The sequence below is a fragment of the Microcaecilia unicolor genome, chromosome 3 (assembly GCF_901765095.1).
Source record: "Microcaecilia unicolor chromosome 3, aMicUni1.1, whole genome shotgun sequence".
Taxonomy (NCBI): domain Eukaryota; kingdom Metazoa; phylum Chordata; class Amphibia; order Gymnophiona; family Siphonopidae; genus Microcaecilia; species Microcaecilia unicolor.
In genome coordinates, this window is record NC_044033.1 from 285601449 (window position 1) to 285619956 (window position 18508).

Below are 18508 nucleotides of genomic sequence, written 5' to 3' on the forward strand. Positions count from 1 at the left end.
CCCGTCTTTGTCGCCCTACCTCCCCCACCCTTCTCTGCTCTCTTTTGCTCCTTCCTTCTCCTGCTATCCGCGGGAGATATAAATCCCAACCCAGGTCCTCCACACCTGTCCTCGTCTCATCTATGCAAACGTTTCCGCGATTTCTCCAATCTCATCTCCATTCCCCTCCTCCCCCCCTCCTCCCTCCCCTTCTCGTGTGCCCTGTGGAATCCCCGCTCAGTCTGCAACAAACTTTACTTCATCCACGATCTCTTCATCTCCCACTCCCTTCAACTGCTCGCCCTAACCGAAACCTGGCTCACCCCTGACGACTCTGCCTCAGTCGTGGCCCTATGCCAAGGAGGTTATCTTTTCTCCCATTCGCCCCGCCCAGTTGGCCGCGGTGGCGGCATTGGTCTACTACTTTCGCCCTCCTGCAGTTTTCAACCTCTCCTCCTACCACAGTCTCACTGCTTCTCATCCTTTGAAGTCCACTCAGAGTTGCAGTCATTTACCGCCCCCCTGATAAGTCCCTCCCTTCCTTCATTACCGACTTCGATGCCTGGCTCTCCGTTTTTCTTGAGCCCTCATCCCCATCCCTCATTCTTGGGGACTTCAACATAACCAATCCGACTCATACGCTTCTTAATTCCTCACTCTAACCTCCTCTTTCAACCTCCAACTGAGCTCTACCACCCCTACTCACCAATCTGGTCACTGTCTTGATCTCGTCCTCTCTTCTACCTGCTCACCCTCCAATTTCTGCGCATCAGCTCTTCCTCTCTCTGACCATCACCTAATCACATTCACGCTTCATCACCCTCCCCCTCAGTCCCACCCAACACTAACCACTACTTCCAGGAATCTCCAGGCTGTTGACCCCCCCCACCTTATCCTCTAGTATCTCTGATCTCCTTCCTTCCATCATGTCCTCCATGTCTGTCGACAAGGCTGTCTCCACTTACAATGCCACTCTCTCCTCTGCTCTAGACACCCTTGCACCGTCCGTCTCCTGCCCCACAAGGCGTACTAATCCCCAGCCCTGGCTGACCCCTTGCACCCGATACCTTCGCTCCTGCACCCGATCGGCTGAATGCCTATGGAGGAAATCTCGCACCCATACTGATTTCATTCACTACAAATTCATGCTATCCTCCTTCCAGTCCTCCCTATTCCTTGCCAAACAGGACTATTACACCCAATTGACTAATTCCCTCAGCTCTAACCCTCGTCGTCTCTTCGCCACCCTCAACTCCCTCCTCAAAGTGCCCTCTGCTCCCACCCCCCTCACTCTCTCCTCATTCACTGGCTGACTACTTCCGCGACAAGGTCCAGAAGATCAACCTCGAATTCACCACTAAACCTTCCTATAACCCTCTCCCTCAACCAACCAACCCAGGCCTCCTTCTCTTCTTTTCCAAATATCACCAAAGAGGAAACCGCCCATCTTCTCTCCTCCTCGAAATGCACCACCTGTTCCTCAGACCCCATCCCCACCAACTTACTTAACACCATCTCTCCTACTATCACCCCCCCCCCCCCCCATCTGTCATATCCTCAACCTCTCTCTCTCCACTGCAACTGTCCCGGACACCTTCAAGCATGCTGTAGTCACACCACTCCTAAAAAAAACCATCACTTGACCCTACCTGTCCCTCCAACTACCACCCCATTTCCCTCCTACCCTTCCTCTCCAAGATACTTGAACGCGCCGTTCACAGCCGTTGCCTTGATTTTCTCTCCTCTCATGCCATCCTCGATCCGCTTCAATCCGGCTTTCGCCCCCTACACTTGACAGAAACGGCACTATCTAAAGTCTGCAATGACCTGTTCCTTGCCAAATCCTCATCCTACTCGACCTATCCGCTGCTTTTGACACTGTCAATCACAACTTACTTCTTGACACACTGTCCTCTTTTGGGTTCCATGGCTCTGTCCTCTCCTGGTTCTCCTCTTATCTCTCCCATCGTACCTTCAGAGTACACTCTCATGGTTTGTCCTCCACCCCTATCCCGCTCTCTGTTGGAGTCCCTCAGGGATCTGTCCTTGGACCCCTTCTTTTTTCAATCGACACCTCTTCCCTGGGCTCCCTGATCTCATCTCATGGCTTCCATTATCATCTTTATGCTGATGACACCAGACATCACTGCGGAAACCCAGGCCAAAGTATCGGCCTGCTTGTCCGATATTGCTGCCTGGATGTCCAGCCAAGACCGAACTTCTTGTCTTCCCACCTCTCCTCTCCCTCCACTCTCTATCTCAGTTGATAACACCCTCATCGTCCCCGTCTCATCTGTCCGCAACCTCGGTGTCATCTTCGACTCCTCCCTCTCCTTCTCTGCGCATATCCAGCAGATAGCCAAGACCTGTCGCTTCTTCCTTTATAACATTAGCAAAATTCACCCTTTCCTCTCTGAGCACACCACCCGAACTCTCATCACCTCTTGCCTTGACTACTGCAACCTACTCCTCACTGGTCTCCCACTTAGCCATCTATCCCCCCTTCAGTCCGTTCAGAACTCTGCTGCACGTCTTATCTTCCGCCTGGACCGATATACTCATATCACCCCTCTCCTCAAGTCACTTCACTGGCTTCCGATCAGGTACCGCATACAGTTCAAGGTTCTCCTACTAACCTACAAATGCACTCGATCGGCAGCCCCTCCTTACCTCTCTACCCTCATCTCCCCTTACGCTCCTACTCGTAACCTCTGCTCTCAAGACAAATCCCTCCTTTCAGTACCCTTCTCCACGACCGCCAACTCCAGGCTCCGCCCTTTCTGCCTCACCTCACCCCATACGTGGAACAAACTCCCTGAGCCCATACGCCAGACCCCTTTTCTGCCCATCTTCAAATCATTGCCCAAAGCCCACCTCTTCAGTGTCGCCTTCGGCACCTAACCACTACACCTCTACTCAGGAAATCTAGAATGCCCCAACTTGACATTTCATCCTTTAGATTGTAAGCTCCTTTGAGCAGGGACCGTCCTTCTTTGTCAATTTGTACAGCGCTGCGTAACCCTAGTAGCGCTCTAGAAATGTTAAGTAGTAGTTGCTGCTGCAGGTGTCGCGGCGGCTTCGGTGGGGTGAGTTTATCGGCGGCGACCTCCTAATGCAGCAGCATCCAGATGTGAGAGGTCGGCCTCGGCTGTCGGTAGCGGTCTCCAAAACATTCAAGTGGGCTACATCAACGCTAGATCCGCAGTTAATAAGACAACAACAATTACAGACTGGATCATGTCAGAAAACCTCGATCTAACGAAACCTGGATCCACAATCAAAAAGATCCCATAATCCTAGATCTATGCCCTCCAGGATACAAAATCACTCACCGAACTAGGCAGGGAAAGAGAGGCGGAGATTTAGCACTAATCTATCGCTCCCACTTCACCGCAGAAATCACAGCCAAATCTATAACAACCCAACTTGAAATAGCCTCAGTCAGAATCTCCAATAAATCCCTACTTGATCACTTGGACTGCACCCTGTTCTATCGACCACCCGGTAACTGGAACGAATGCCAATCTCACTCTATGAACTTCATCACAAACTCTTGCATAACCAGTACAAACTTACTAATACTAGGGGACATTAACCTACACCTAGAAGACCCAAATTCTACGAACGCACGAGAATGTAAAGAATTCTTCCACTCTTGGGATCTCATATGGCCTCACATGCATGCTACCCACGTCAAAGGACATACACTAGACCTCTTCTCACACAAACTCTCTGCAGACCACAACATACTAATAACAGACACCAAATGGTCAGCAACACCTTGGACCGACCACTACAAACTAAACCTATTGCTAACTTGGCGGAAGAAGGGATCATACCGCACACAAAAACCCACAACATATAGCACAAGAGGCCAAATAGACCCAGCAGTATTCTGGCAAAAGATATACGAGAATGAATGGACAACACGAACAAACTCCACACACTACCTCCCTGACTGGGAAGAAAAATGCAGAAGCATACTAGATGAAATAGCGCCCTTAAGAACAAGAACTACAAAAAGACAAAACTCGATCCCATGGTTCAGTGACGAACTAAAAGAGCTCAAAACACAAACCAGAAGACTCAAGAGAGCATGGAGGAAAGTGAAAGATGAACACACACTCAACGCATGGAAACAAACACAGAGAAAATACAAATGCTCAGTAAGACAAACCAAAATAGGGCCAGACTACAAAGACACGCACAAACTTTTTCAACTCGTGAATAAACTACTTGACACCACACCAGTCACCCCAACCAACACATACACCCCATCAGCAGAAAACCTTGCTAAATACTTAAATGAAAAAATTATAAAGCTCCTAGCCGCACTACCAACCAATACCATTGATCACAAAAATTTCATTGATTGCCTGGCCCCAACCTCCGATGAATATCCAGCAGACCGAACCTGGACATACTTCGCGCTACTCACCGATGAAACCATCACCCAAGCGATCAACAAGTTCACCAAATCCCACTGCAAACTGGACGTATGCCCTACCACCCTAATAAAATCTGCCCCCCAACGCTTCATAACAGACCTCACATTGCACCTAAACTACATGCTACAACATGGACTCTTCCCTAATGATAAAGGAAATATACTGCTCACACCAATACCCAAGGATTCAAAGAAAAAAAACAGACGACATAACCAACTACTGCCCGGTAGCATCGATTCCCCTAGCAACCAAACTAACGGAAAGCATGGTAACCAAGCAACTCACCGACTGCTTAAACAAATCCTCTATACTACACGAATCACAATCAGGATTCCAGTCCAACCACAGCACCGAAACAGTACTAATCACCCTCCTAACCAAATTCAAACAAGCAATAGCAACTGGCAACAACGTACTCCTACAATTTGACATGTCAAGCGCATTCGATATGGTAAACCATAAAATACTATTAAATATCCTAGAATACTTCAGGATTGGGGGAAACATACTTAATTGGTTCAAAGGCTTCCTGACTACAAGAACGTACCAAGTAATAGCCAAGTCGACCATATCCTCACCATGGAAGCCAGAATGCGGAGTGCCCCAAGGATCACTGCTTTCACCAACCTTGCTCAACCTAATGATGACACCTTTAGCCAAATCACTATCCAACCAAGGCCTAAATTCTTACATCTACGCAGATGATGTTACGATCTATATCCCGTTCAAATATGATTTAACAGAAATCACAGAGGAAATCAACCACAGTTTCCAAATCATGAATTCATGGGCAGACGCATTTAAATTAAAACTCAATGGACTTCTGGTGGAGCTGCTGGTCAAGATGGCCGCCACAAAATAAGCTCCCAAGGGTCACGATCAAGGATCCCACCAAAAAAGGCACTTTCAACCCCCAAAATATGCAGGAGAAGCTGCCCCTTAGAAAAAGAACGCGCAGAGCAAACGCTTGATCGCCGAGACACTGGATCCGTAAAGTCGGAGCGGAGAACAACGGGTGAACTCGCTATCACCCGCACCTGCATCGAACCGCGAACAGCTGCGGCCTGAAGGAAGCCCGTGAGGGAGACAAGTAAAAGGTCGAGTGGCAGCAGCTGGCAAGATATAAAGTACCTAAAACTTACCAGCGGGACCCAGCACGGGAGATCAGGTTCAGAGGCACGAGAGGCAGGATACGGGCATGGAGGAGGGCAGTTAAGCGAACAGGAATCACTGAGCAGGAGGCAACGAAACAAATTAATCCGCGATACGGACCAAGGGAGGAGAGACACGAACAGGCTAGCAAAGCATCTGCAGGATTACTAAACGCTCAAGATCAAAGACAAAAAAGTGCACAAAACAGCAAGCACAGTGCTGATTAGCGTTTGTCACATTGAAATGTCCAGAGTATGAACACAAGACTCAATAATCCTAATAGCTCCCTGTTGTGGTACATTGGTGTATAATGCTTGCACATCCATAGTGACTAAAACTGGAGCATAACCAAGGCATTGGAAGGACTTACAACTCTTGCCAATGAACTTGCAGAAAATTCTGGTATCGATTCATCCTGGATAGGATGGTTGAACAATGCCTTTTGAAAATGGAAGAACTTCTTTTTGTCTGGACTGACCACAATCATTGTTATTTCTATTTTTATACTTTTGGGCTGTTGTATTATACCCTGTGTTAGAAGATTAGTAGAAAGCTTAATTGAAACTGTCTTGAGCCATCAAGATCCTATTGGACAATATGTGTTATACGAAAGAATGCTTCATAATGTTGCACCTGAACATGCTGAAATTCATGCTGATTTTGAATATCTAAATATTAATGTTAATGAACAGTAATGTATAATACAGCCATGCATGATCATCTTCCCTTGTCACCAAATACTAATGGGTAACTTAATAAGACCATGGTGGGTGTTTTAAAGGGTTCCACCTACACCTTATTGTCTTGCTACACATTACCCTCTATCTGTTACACATCCTAGCCATTGTACCTCACAATTATAGTACACTAGTGTCTCTCCTATTTACTATCCACCTCCTAGTTCTCATGCAATTGCCTAGCCATAACAGGGTAAGTCAGGACCGAGTCTTTCCCCCTACTACGGGATTCTCAGGCCTGCAACCTAAGACAGCCTGGAATTGGAGCACTAATCATCTGCTTGCTGAGAACAGGCAGATCCTAAGGTGTGCATATTCACCTAGAGATAAGACTAGGTGTCATATAAAAAACACTGGTAACTCCCAACTTTGGTGAAGGTCTTGCTTACCAAGACCTTCAAGGTAGGAACTGTTTATATGGGACATGCAGGTTATGAACCATAAAATAACTTTACAGCAGTAACTAAGAATTATGAGCAAAGCCTCTGTGAACAGGTTAAAGAATCACCGAGAAGCTAAATAATAAGAATTATAAGAATTATACAGAATGTGAATCTCATGTCAGCCTGCCCTTCTGTTGGAGACACAGGCAGATATGGAGTCATAACAAAGTAATGTGTGGCAAGAGAATACTGTAATGTAAGAGGGAAAATTTGCTGTTGACCATGGAAGCAGATAATGAAGGAGACATAACTTTAGTTGCTGGGAATATGGTTTTTGCAAAGTAGGATAACCTTACTGACCTTACTTATTATAAACAAATATGTTATGAAGAACTTTGCTTCTGTAAAGATAGAATTTGCTAGAATGGGCTGGAATATGAGAGAAATGCTGATTTTGTACTTCTAATACTAGCCTATGAGAGAAATGTTGATTTTGTACTTCCAATACTAGCCTATGAGAGAAAAGAGTATAAAAGGAGAATTATGGAGAGGCAACCAGAGAGCTAATGTCAGAGGTCACGTTTGTGTCCCGGTTGCTGTCTCATATGAGAATTAATTAATTATATTATGTATTCTAATTGTATTCCTGATTGGTAAGTGTAATAAACAATTATTGATTATTCTCATATTATTACTATAGCCTTCTGTGTCTTTCTGTCTCTCCATCGGGTGCTGTTAGGACCATATTCTCTGGAGTGCTGGACATTCCAGCTTGCAGGTAAATAGTACCTTTATACCTGGGAGAGGGCAGAAAGATAAACCACGTCTATATCCAATGTGCTTAGAATCTGCTAATCAGAAGGGGATAATAACTGTAAGGGAGTTTAAATACTTATACAGATCTTCCAACTGTACCCTGCATTTACTTTATCCCAAAAATACACAAATCATTAAAACAGCCTTCAGGACGACCCATTGCATCCAGTATAAATTCCCACAGTTAGGATTATTGAGTCTTGTGTTCATGCTCTGGACATTTCAATGGGTAAAAAGGAGTTGCTTAATCAAATTGCTCAGTTGATAATAAAAAAGAACTATTTTTGCATTGAGAATACCTCCTATTTACAAACCAAGGGTGTAGCCATGGGTGCAACGGTGGCCCCGACAGTTGCATGCTTATACATGTCGGAATGTACATACATTGAACCCCTTGTGAAAGAAGTACAAGAACTAAGAGAAGAAGTGGCAAGACTAAGAAACATCTGGGACAACCAGAAATTTGTCCCGGAGACGCAGGTCAAAACATTGAGTACTCAGAGAGAAGATCTTGGGCAGACAGAGCACAGCTGGAAACAGGTCACCAAGTCCCACAATATCAATCCTCCAACTCCACCTTCTGTTCAGCTAAAGAATTGGTAGAAGAGCTAGAAACATCTAAAAAAACAGGAGGACACATTGACCACAAATGCCATCACAGCCGGACAAATGGCCAAAAAAAAAAAAGCGAAAGGTACTGGTGGTTGGAGATTCACTTCTCAGGGGTACCGAAGCGCCTATCTGCCGGCCGGACATGTTGTCCAGGGAGGTGTGCTGTCTGCCTGGTGCCAAGATTCGTGATATTGTGGAAAGATTGCCTAGACTCGTCAAGCCAAGACTCATGGCTTTGGGTCAAAGGGTGAAGCATTTAGGTGCGCTGGTGGTGTTCTCATTGATCCTCCCTGTCAAAGGTAAAGGCCACTTTCTGATATTAAACTAGTCTGATTTTGGTCCATGAAAGGAAATCACAGTAATTTCAAGTGCTGTAGGCTGCTAAATAGATTGGTTTAAGTAGGCCTTTCTTGTTTCTGATTGAAACTTTGTCTGTATCTCTTGTAGGGTTTTGAAGGCACAGTTGTTTGGGAGAGCCATGACCCAATTGGCCTAATTTCCAGAAATCTTCACAAGGTGATACTGAATGATGGAGGAGGAGTACTCAGGCTTACCACAGTATGTCATTTCTAAAATTCTCATTATTCTTCCTGGTTACTAAGAAGAATCCGGTGTTCAATGATTGTGAAACTTAAATTCTATAACTGGGCTCCTCTGTTTAGACATCCGAAGGACACTGATGAGAGTCTTTTCTATAGTGACATCAGGGTGCCCAGATTCTGTAATATCCATAGCCCTGTATCAGCATGCCTTACATTTTCTTTCATTTGCAGAAGTAGTTTATTAAAAATCCAAGTAGCTTCCATATTTTAACAGAGGTTTACAATGAGAAGAGTCTCAACCCCCACCTGCCAATCAACCCCCCCCCCCCAAATCTGCGAAAGAAAGCAAAAACAGCCCACCTCTCCCCTGCCCAAATAACAAAATCCAATAGTAAAATACAAAAACCTCCCTAAACAGAACATGCAGTCAAAAAAGGAGCCCAAATAACCTCCCATTTAGAAAAGGTCTTTCTCTTCAATGCAGTCAAATGCTTCATGTCACAGATATACCACAACTTTGTAATCCAGTGTACCAAAAAAGGAACAGTACTCTGCTTCCAATGTCTTGCCAAATTAAGGCGAGCCGCATGGAGATCATGATGAACTAATATATATTGAAAGCGAATAAGGCCCACAGATTTCTTACCCAACAAAAAGACAGTCAGATGCCATTGCACTGGGCAACAAAGCCACACCTGGAGGCGGGATTGCACCGTCCTCCAGTAAGCTTGAGCCTTGGGACAAACGTGGCCCGTAGTGCCCAACACTGCACAGCCCCTCCAACAATGGGGAGAAGCATCTGGAAAAATGCGGTGTAGCCACGCTGGGGTAAGATATCAGTGGTAAAAAAAAACCTTAATCGCATTTTCCTTGATGGAAACCACTAAGGAAGATTTCAACAGAGCCTTTTCCAAAATAAGCCAGCCATCAGCAGAAATCGTAACAACCAACTCCCGCTCCCAATTCACCCGATGAAGAACGTACAACTTAATTTGTTTAGCCAAAAAAGCATAAAGACAGGTAATAAGCCCAGGAGTGCTCTTAGAATCCTCACACAAGTCCTCTAAGTAAGTTTCCGCTTGTAAAATGCAAGATATAATTGAGAGAGTATTCAAAAAATGTTTCACTTGAACATAAGCATAATCGTCAGAAGACGAGTACTGATAATCCACAGGAAGTGTATCAAAAGAAACAAACTCCTCCTTATCAGTCCAAGTAGCCAGCTCCTGCTGAGCCCAATGAGCTAAAGGACTCACTTGCATCCCTGGGGGAAACAGCGGATTGTGGGCAATCGGGGTATGATGAGACAAGGGAGAACAAGAGGCTGTAAATAAAGAGTCCCACTAATAAAAAGTGGCAGGAATAGAGGGACACAGACCCCCAAGTAAAGTTCTATACTTTCCCAGGAGCCAAATACTACTACTACTACTATTTAGCATTTCTATAGCACTACAAGGCATACGCAGTGCTGCACAAACATAGAAGAAAGACAGTCCCTGCTCAAAGAGCTTACAATCTAAGATGTTTCAACAAATGATTTCCCACCAAATGCTGTTCAAGATAAATCTACAACCTATGCTCAGAAGCATGAAACCATTCAATCGCTGGACAGGCCTGAGCTGCACAATAATACCAAAACAGGTTAGGAACACCCAAACTCCCATATCGCTTACATTTATAGAAAAAATGCCTGAGATAAGCGAGGATGCTTATGGTTCCACACAAAGTGAATGAGAGGATCCTGGAGACCAGAGAGAAAAGACCTAGGGAAGTGAGTTGGGAGCACCTGAAACAAATACAAACAGGGAAGGATATTCATTTTTATAGTTGCAATCCGCACAAACCAAGAAAGCTCCGTTGTCGCCCAGCGCTCCAAATCTCAGATCAAAGCCCGCTGAACAGCAGGATAATTAGCCCCAAAGAGATTCTGAATGCTTTTAGGAAGCTGAACTCCCAAATAGCAGATCTCCTTAGAAGCCCATTTAAAAAAGAAGATTGAAGTGTCTCCAACAAACGAGGAGCAAGTCCCACTGCCAAGCTCACAGATTTAGTAGCATACAGCCGAATAGGCTTCAATCTCCTTCATTAAATTAGGGAGAGATGTCAAGGGGCATGTAAGAGACAAGAGAATATCATCTGTAGACAACACTATTTTAAATCAGCATTCCTTATATTTACATGCCTGAAATTACACCAGTAAGTGAAGTCACATAAATGCGGCAGGGACGTGTGTAACTTACAGTATTCTATAAGTTACGTGCATAAGTAGGAACCCTACTGATTGCCTACCCGTTTGCACTATGCCATTTATGTGCACTGTTACAGAATACCACTTAAACACCCTACTAGCCCTTTTGTAGATAAGTGTACCCCCGTGCCTGCTACATTTAGATGCCCCCATTTATGTCAAGTCTATGGCTAGGTGTAAATGGGAGCACCTAAATGTGTACTAGTATTCAGTAAGGACACTTGGGCCCCCAACTATTCATATAGAATAGACTTTCACCTTACTTTACCAGGGCATCTAAATGGAGGCACTGTGTTGTAGAATTGCCTCCACAGTGTCTTGCAAAAGTCTTCACACTCCTGCATGTTTTTCACTTTCTGCTGCCTAAAAAATACATTATGAAATGCATCAAACAGGAATTTGTTTCACTGCTCTGCACTGTCTATTCTACACTTTCAACACTTTGTTACTTTTCAGAATAATTGTAGAAATATTCAAAAAGAAATTCATAATAGGAAACCAAAAATTCTTGATTGCATAAGTCTTCACACCCTTTGACTCAATATTTGGTAAAGTTCTTTTTGCAGCATTAACAGCAAAGAGTCATGTAGAATAAGTGGCTAGGAACTTTACTTAACTTGTGCTCTTTCAGGTTGGTTGGGGATGATCTGTGGACTGAAATCCTCAGTCTTGCAGATTTCTATTGTATTTCAAGGGAATAAATAGAAATAAAACAAAAAATAAAATAATAGTTTATTTATTGGATTAACAATCTATTTTTTGAAAAGCTTTCAAGAGTTATCCTGTCATCATAAGGTCAGTAAAGAAACAATACGGCGACCGCACTATTTTGTCCAATATTGTATTCAAATTTGGGCTTTGGCCCAAGAAACTCAGCTTCTTCTTCGTTAGCCACTCCATTGTTGCTTTTGTTTTGTATTTAGAATCACCGTCCCGCTGAAAGTTGAATCTTTTTTTTCATTCCCAGGTCTATGGCAGAAGGAGCAGACTTTATTCCAGGATCTGTTTATACTTTCCCTCAGTCTTCTGATAGATAGGATTTTAGATAGTGCTGGGCAGGAGTCAGGTGTTCAGCTGTCTTGGTACATGTGGGTACCAATGACATAGGAAAATGTGGGAGAGAGGTTCTGGAAGCAAAATTTAGGCTCTTAGGTAGAAAGCTCAAACCCAGAACCTCTAGGGTAGCATTTTCCAAAGTGCTAGCCATTCCGCGCAAAGGGCCCAAGAGGCAGGCAGAGCTCCAGAGTCTTAATGCATGGATGAGGCAATGGTGCAGGGAGGAGGGGTTTAGACTTGTAAGGAACTGGGCAACATTCTGGGAAAGGGGGAGCCTATTCCGGAAGGATGGACTCCATCTTAACCAGAGTGGAACCAGGCTGCTGGCATCGGCATTTAAAAAGGAGAAGAGCAGCTTTTAAACTAGAACCTGGGGGAAGGCCGACAGTGATAATACACTGAAACCTTCTGCTCAGTGTGCTGCTGCGGCTAGGAAAGCGAATAGAATGTTGGGTATTATTAGGAAAGGTATGGAGAACAGGTGTGAGGATGTTATAATGCCGTTGTATCGCTCCATGGTGCGACCGCACCTTGAGTATTGTGTTCAATTCTAGTCGCCGCATCTCAAGAAAGATATAGTAGAATTGGAAAAGGTGCAGCGAAGGGATAAGGTATCTTTCAAAGATATGACCAAAACAGGGAAGATGGGGTATCCCGGTAGCGAGGTTGCAAAAGAGACCATAATGGGAAGGCGGTTGAACGAGAGGACATGAAATGAGATTGAAGGTGGGCAGACTCAAAAAAGATGTCAGGAAGTATTTTTTCACAGCGAGAGTGGTGGATGCTTGGAGTGCCCTCCCACGGGAGGTGGTGGAGAAGAAAACGGTAATGGAATTCAAACATGCGTGGGATATACATAAAAGAATCCTGTGCAGAAGGAATGAATCCTCAGAAGCTTAGCCGAAATTGGGTAGTGGAGCCGGTGGGGGGAAGAGGGGTTGGTGGTTGGGAGGCGAAGATAGTGGTGGGCAGACTTGTATGGTCTGTGCCAGATCGGGTGGTGGGAGGCGCGGGGCTGGTGGTTGGGAGGAGGGGATAGTGCTGGGCAGACTTATACGGTCTGTGCCCTGAAAAAGACAGGTACAAATCAAGGTAAGGTATACACATGAGTTTATCTTGTTGGGCAGACTGGATGGACCGTGCAGGGCTTTTTCTGCCATCATCTACTATGTTACTATGTATAATAGATCAGGTGACCTTAAGTAAAAATCAGACAAAACATTGCGAATTAACACTGTCAACTAATGAGCACGATGTAAATAGGAACAACAAACATAGTTTGAAATGTCTATATGCAAATGCCAGAAGCATAAGAAATAAGATGGGAGAGTTAGAATATATTGCTCTAGATGAAACATTTGATACAATAGGCATTTCTAAGACCTGGTGGAAGGAGGATAATCAGTGGGACACTGTCATACCGGGGTACAAATTATATCGTAGTGATAGGGTGGATCAAATTGATGGAGGAGTAGCTTTGTATGTTAAGGAGGGCCTTGAATCAAATAGATTGAAAATTCTGCAGGAAACAAAACACATCTTGGAATCCCTATGGATTGAAACACCATGTGTAAAGGGGAAAAGGATAGTGATAGGGAGTGTACTACCGTCCACTTGGCTAGGATGAACAGACGGATGTAGAAATGTTATCAGAAATTAGGGAGGCTAACAAACTGGGCAACATAATAATAATGGGTGATTTCAATTACCCTGATATTGACTAGGTAAATGTAACATCAGGGCATGCTAGGGAGGTAAAATTCCTTGGGGAAAATCAAGGACTGCTTTATGAAGCAGCTGGTACAGGAGCCAACAAGAAGAGGAAAAATTCTACACCTAGTTCTTAGTGGAGCGCATGATCTGGTGCTGGAGGTAATAGTGCTGGGGACGCTTGATATCAGTGATCATAATATGATCAGATTTCTTATCGGCTTTGGAGTAAGTACACACAGGAAATTCAATATGTTAGCATTTAACTTTCAAAAAGCAGATTATGATAAAATGAGAAGAACGGTGAAAAAAACTTAGAGGAGCAGCTGTGAAGGTCAAAATTTTGCATCAGGCTTGGATGCTTTTCAAAAATACCATCCTGGAAGCCCAGGCCAAATATATTCCGCGCATTAAAAAAGGAGGAAGGAAGACCAAATGACAGCCGGCATGGTTAAAAAGTGAGGTGAAGGAAGCTGTTAGAGCTAAAAGAAAATCCTTCAGAAAATGGAAGTAGGAACTGACTGAAAATAATAAGAAACAGCACAAGGAATGGCAAGTCAAATGCAAAGCGCTGATAAGGAAGGATTTGAAAAAAATATTGCATTGGAGGCAAGAACACGTGGAGGGGCATAATTGAACGCGAACGCCTATCTCCATGGGCGTCTATGTCCAAAAACGCGTAAGTGAAGAGGCGGGACAGACCGTATTTTCGAAAAATTGGACGTTTTTGAGCTGGGTGTTTGTTTTTTTTAGCAATAATGGAAACTAAAAACGCCCAGCTCAAAAACGTCCTAATCCAAGCCATTTGGTCATGGGAGGGGCCACGATTCGTAGTACACTCGCCCCCCTGACATGCCAGGACACCAACTGGGCACCCTAGAGGTCAGTGCGGTGGACTTTAACCAGCGCTCCCACATGCATAGCTCCCTTACCACGGATGCTGAGCCCCCAACCCCCCTCCCCCAAAACCCACTACCCACAAATGTACAACACTACCATAGCTCTTAGGGGTGAAGGGGGCACCTACATGTGGGTACAGTGGGTTTTGCAGACCTCCCATTTACCAGCACAAGTGTTACAGGTGGGGGGGGGGGGGGGGGGATGGTCCTGGGTCCGCCTGGCTGAAGAGCACTGCGGTACCCACTAAAAGTGCTCCAGGGACCTGCATACACGCAGGCCTCTAGGACTTGTTGCTGCTATATAACATTGGCACACTAGTTGACACCTGAAGACTAATCTCTCTGAAAACGTCCTTTATTTTAATAAGCACGCTTACTCACAGTTAACTGCAGATCAGAGGTTGTGCCCCACTGGCAACGAGTCTCCCTGGTACTGAGATGAACAGTAGGTCAGAGCTGGCAGAATGCTGTACAATGCCCTCTTTGAGCCACATTCAAGGGAAGAACTAAGTTCTGTAGCGTGGCTAACACGTGAAAGGGATCTAAAACTGGCTTACAAAAATGGCCACTACCTCATGGACTACCGGAAACAAAACAGGGCACACTCTGACCCAGTAAGCAGGGGGAAAAGCACCATGAGAGTAGAGCCTACCAACTACCAACATCGTGAGCATTTGCCACAAGCTAGTGGAATCACGGAGCCCAATACCCTACACCTACCACAATGCATTGCTGATGTGACTGCAGTGCCCTTAACAGAAAAGGTGTCACACTCACCCGAGAGCCAAATCAGAACCAGGGAAAGGCTGTCACAGGATAGAACACATTCTGCTGTCATGGAGGTGGGTACGGTATTTGAGGCTGGCATAGAGGCTGGAAAAAAAGTTATTAAAGTGGGTTTTTTTTTGGTGGGAGGGGGTTAGTGACCACTGGGGGAGTCCAGGGAGGTCATCCCTGATTCCCTCCAGTGGTCATCTGGTCAGTTGGGGCACTTTTTTGGGACCTGTTTGCGAAAAAAGAGACCCAAAATCGCGGTAAAAACGCCTTTTTTTCGATTATTAGCTAAAGATGCCCATCTCTCCTCGGTCGATAACCACGACCCAGTTCCGCCTTCACCACACCTCCAACACGCCCCCGTCAACTTTACCCGTTTCCGCAACGGATTGCAGTTGGAAACGCCCAAAATCAGCTTTCGATTATACAGATTTGGGCGCCCACGGGAGAAAGACGCCCATCTCCCGATTTGGGTCGCAATATAGGCATTTTTCTCTTTCGATTATAAGCTGGATAGTAACATTTTTTTTAGGTATACTAAAATCAAGAAGCTGTCAAAAGAATCAGTTGGACTGCTAGATGACCGAGGGGTAAAAGGGACAATAAGGGAAGACAGAGTCATAGTGGAAAACTGATCTTGCCCTGGGGGCTTGGAAAAACTGTCACCGCAAATATAAGTATGCCATCCGGCAAGCAAAGCGTACTTACTTTTTATCTAAGTTATAGTCTGCTGGCCGGGACATAAAAAGGGTGTATCAGCTACTAAACTCCTTCCTTGGCACCCGAAAGCTTGAAGTCTCCAGTGTTGACCTTCATCTGCCACCCAACTTGCCACTTACTTTAAAGAGAAAATCTTAACCTTGTGGTCTTTTACTGTTAGTTGTTTTTCTGACGTGGATGATTTCTTGGAATCGTTGGCTATACATTTGGGTTTCTGCCCGGCCGATCGCATTTAGACCAACTTCAATCGTCTGTTACTAGATAACATATCCACTGCCTTACTAAAGTTCTCCAACAAGTACAGTAGATTGGATATCTGTCCAACCCATCTTCTAAAAGTCGCCCCGAGGTGTTTTGTTGAAGATCTGACTTGCTACCTAAACTTCATGTTAAGCTCTGGTTCTTTCCCGCCAGACCATGGTAACATTCTTCCCACCCCCATTCCGAAGAACCTTAAGATAAAATCAGATGTTATCTCTAATTACCGCCCAGTGGCTTCGATACCATTGGTTACCAAGTTAATGGAGAGTATGGTTAATGCCCAGCTCAATGAATTCCTGGCTGACTATAATCCTTCACCACTCGCAGTCAGGTTTCCGTGCTCAATATAGTACAGAGACTGTTCTAGTCACCCTCTTATCAGCTATCCATCGGACGGAAGGTACTATTGCTCCAATTCGACATGTCAAGCGCCTTTGATATGGTGGACCATGACCTGTTATTACATCTATTAGACTCATTCGGCATAGGAGGGTCTGTTTTACACTGGTTTGAGGGCTTCTTGACCACTAGAACTTACCAGGTCACAGTGAATTCTGCTACTTCTGCTCCGTGGAATGCCTCTTGCGGGGTACCACAGGGCTCCCCCCTTTCACCAACCTTATTCAATATTATGTTGATGCCTTTAGCCTCAGCTCTAGCAAAATTAGGCCTAAATCCTTTCATCTATGCTGACGATATTACCATCTACATCCCCTTTCATACCACAATATCAGAAATCGCTAATCTCATCGAATCTTGCTTCTCCATTATTGAGCACAGGGCTCAGGTGTTTCGCTTTAAACTAAACAAGGATAAAACTCAATGTCTCATACTCTCGTCCACCCATACCCAAATAACTGACACAACGCTTCCAGTAAAGGGCTACGTTCTTCCAATTGCCAACAGTCTGCGGCTTTTAGGAGTGCACTTGGACATGCACCTCCAGTTGGATAATCATGCGCATTTGGTCTCCAAAAGAATGTTTAATGCTATGTGGAGGCTCCAGTGCATACGATATTTCCTTACCAGAGATCTGTTCCGTACACTTGTGCATTGGCTAGTCCTCTCCCACCTAGATTATTGCAGCGGAATTTATGCGGGCTGCAAGGTCTCTTTACTGAAAAAGTTCCAAACAGTCCAGAACACTGCCGCGAGACTGATTTTGGGAGAACATCGTTTTGCACATGCTGAGCCTCTGCGCTTCAGACTCCATTGGCTACCTGTAAAGGAGCGTATTACTTTTAAGCTCTGCTCCTTAACCCACAAAATCATCTATGGGCTTGCTCCGGACTATATGCTCCCCTTGATTGACCTTCCACCCAGGAATGCCACGCCTGCAGCACGGTCATATCTCCATCTACACTTCCCTAACTGTAAGGGTATCAAGTATAAGAAGATTTTCACCTCTTCTTTCCGCTACTGGTGCCCCAAATACTGGAATGCTCTCCCGCAACACCTCAAAACGCAAGTGGACAACATCCTCTTCAAGAGGTTGCTGAAGACTCACTTCTTTGCCAAAGCTTTCTCCCCTAGTTTCTCTTCTGATTGATGCACCCTTCTTGAACCCCACCCTGCTTGGTTTCCCATTGTTAGCTACTGCTCCTTCTGTCCATTCTTTCCTCTTTGCAATATTTTCTTTATTGTAAATTTTCTTAATTTACTGTAAGCCACATTGTGCCTGCATGAGTGGGAAAATGTGGGATACAAATGAACCATAAGTAAATAAATAAATGAATTCTTTGCTTCGGTCTTCACTGAGGAAGATTTGGGAGAGATACTGGTGCCAGAAATGGTATTCAAAGCTGACGAGTCGGAGAAACTGAATGAAATCTTTATAAACCTGGAGGATGTAATGGCACAATTTGACAAGTTGAAGAGTAACAAATCTCCTGGACTGGATGGTGTTCATCCCAGAGTACTGACAGAATTGAAAAATGAACTTACGGAACTATTAGTAATATGTAATTTATCTTTAAAATCAAGTGTGGGGGATCACGTGATGGAGTGAGAGGAGAGGATGTGTTTCTCTGGCTCTCCGAGAAGCCCTCCCCCAGCAGACTTGAATACACCGAGAAACAAGAGAGAAATCGGCAAATAAACACCATCAGCAGCTGGGGTATATGGACCATTACCGGAGAAAAGGAAATGCCAGGCAGAACGGCAAAAAAAGA

General features: G+C 44.8%; 1 protein-coding gene across 4 annotated transcripts in view; it reads left to right on the forward strand.

Annotated features, from left to right (window-relative positions):
- B3GALNT2 (beta-1,3-N-acetylgalactosaminyltransferase 2) overlaps positions 1–18508 on the forward strand; it is a 362190-nt gene that overhangs the window by 180351 nt on the left and 163331 nt on the right. For 3 of the 4 annotated variants that reach the window (XM_030198137.1, XM_030198138.1, XM_030198140.1), the window contains one exon: positions 8575–8685. The exons of the other annotated variant lie outside the window; for it this stretch is intronic. In XM_030198137.1, the coding sequence (XP_030053997.1) occupies positions 8575–8685 (111 nt within the window). The remainder of the gene's footprint in view (positions 1–8574; positions 8686–18508) is intronic. 4 annotated transcript variants of the gene reach the window in all.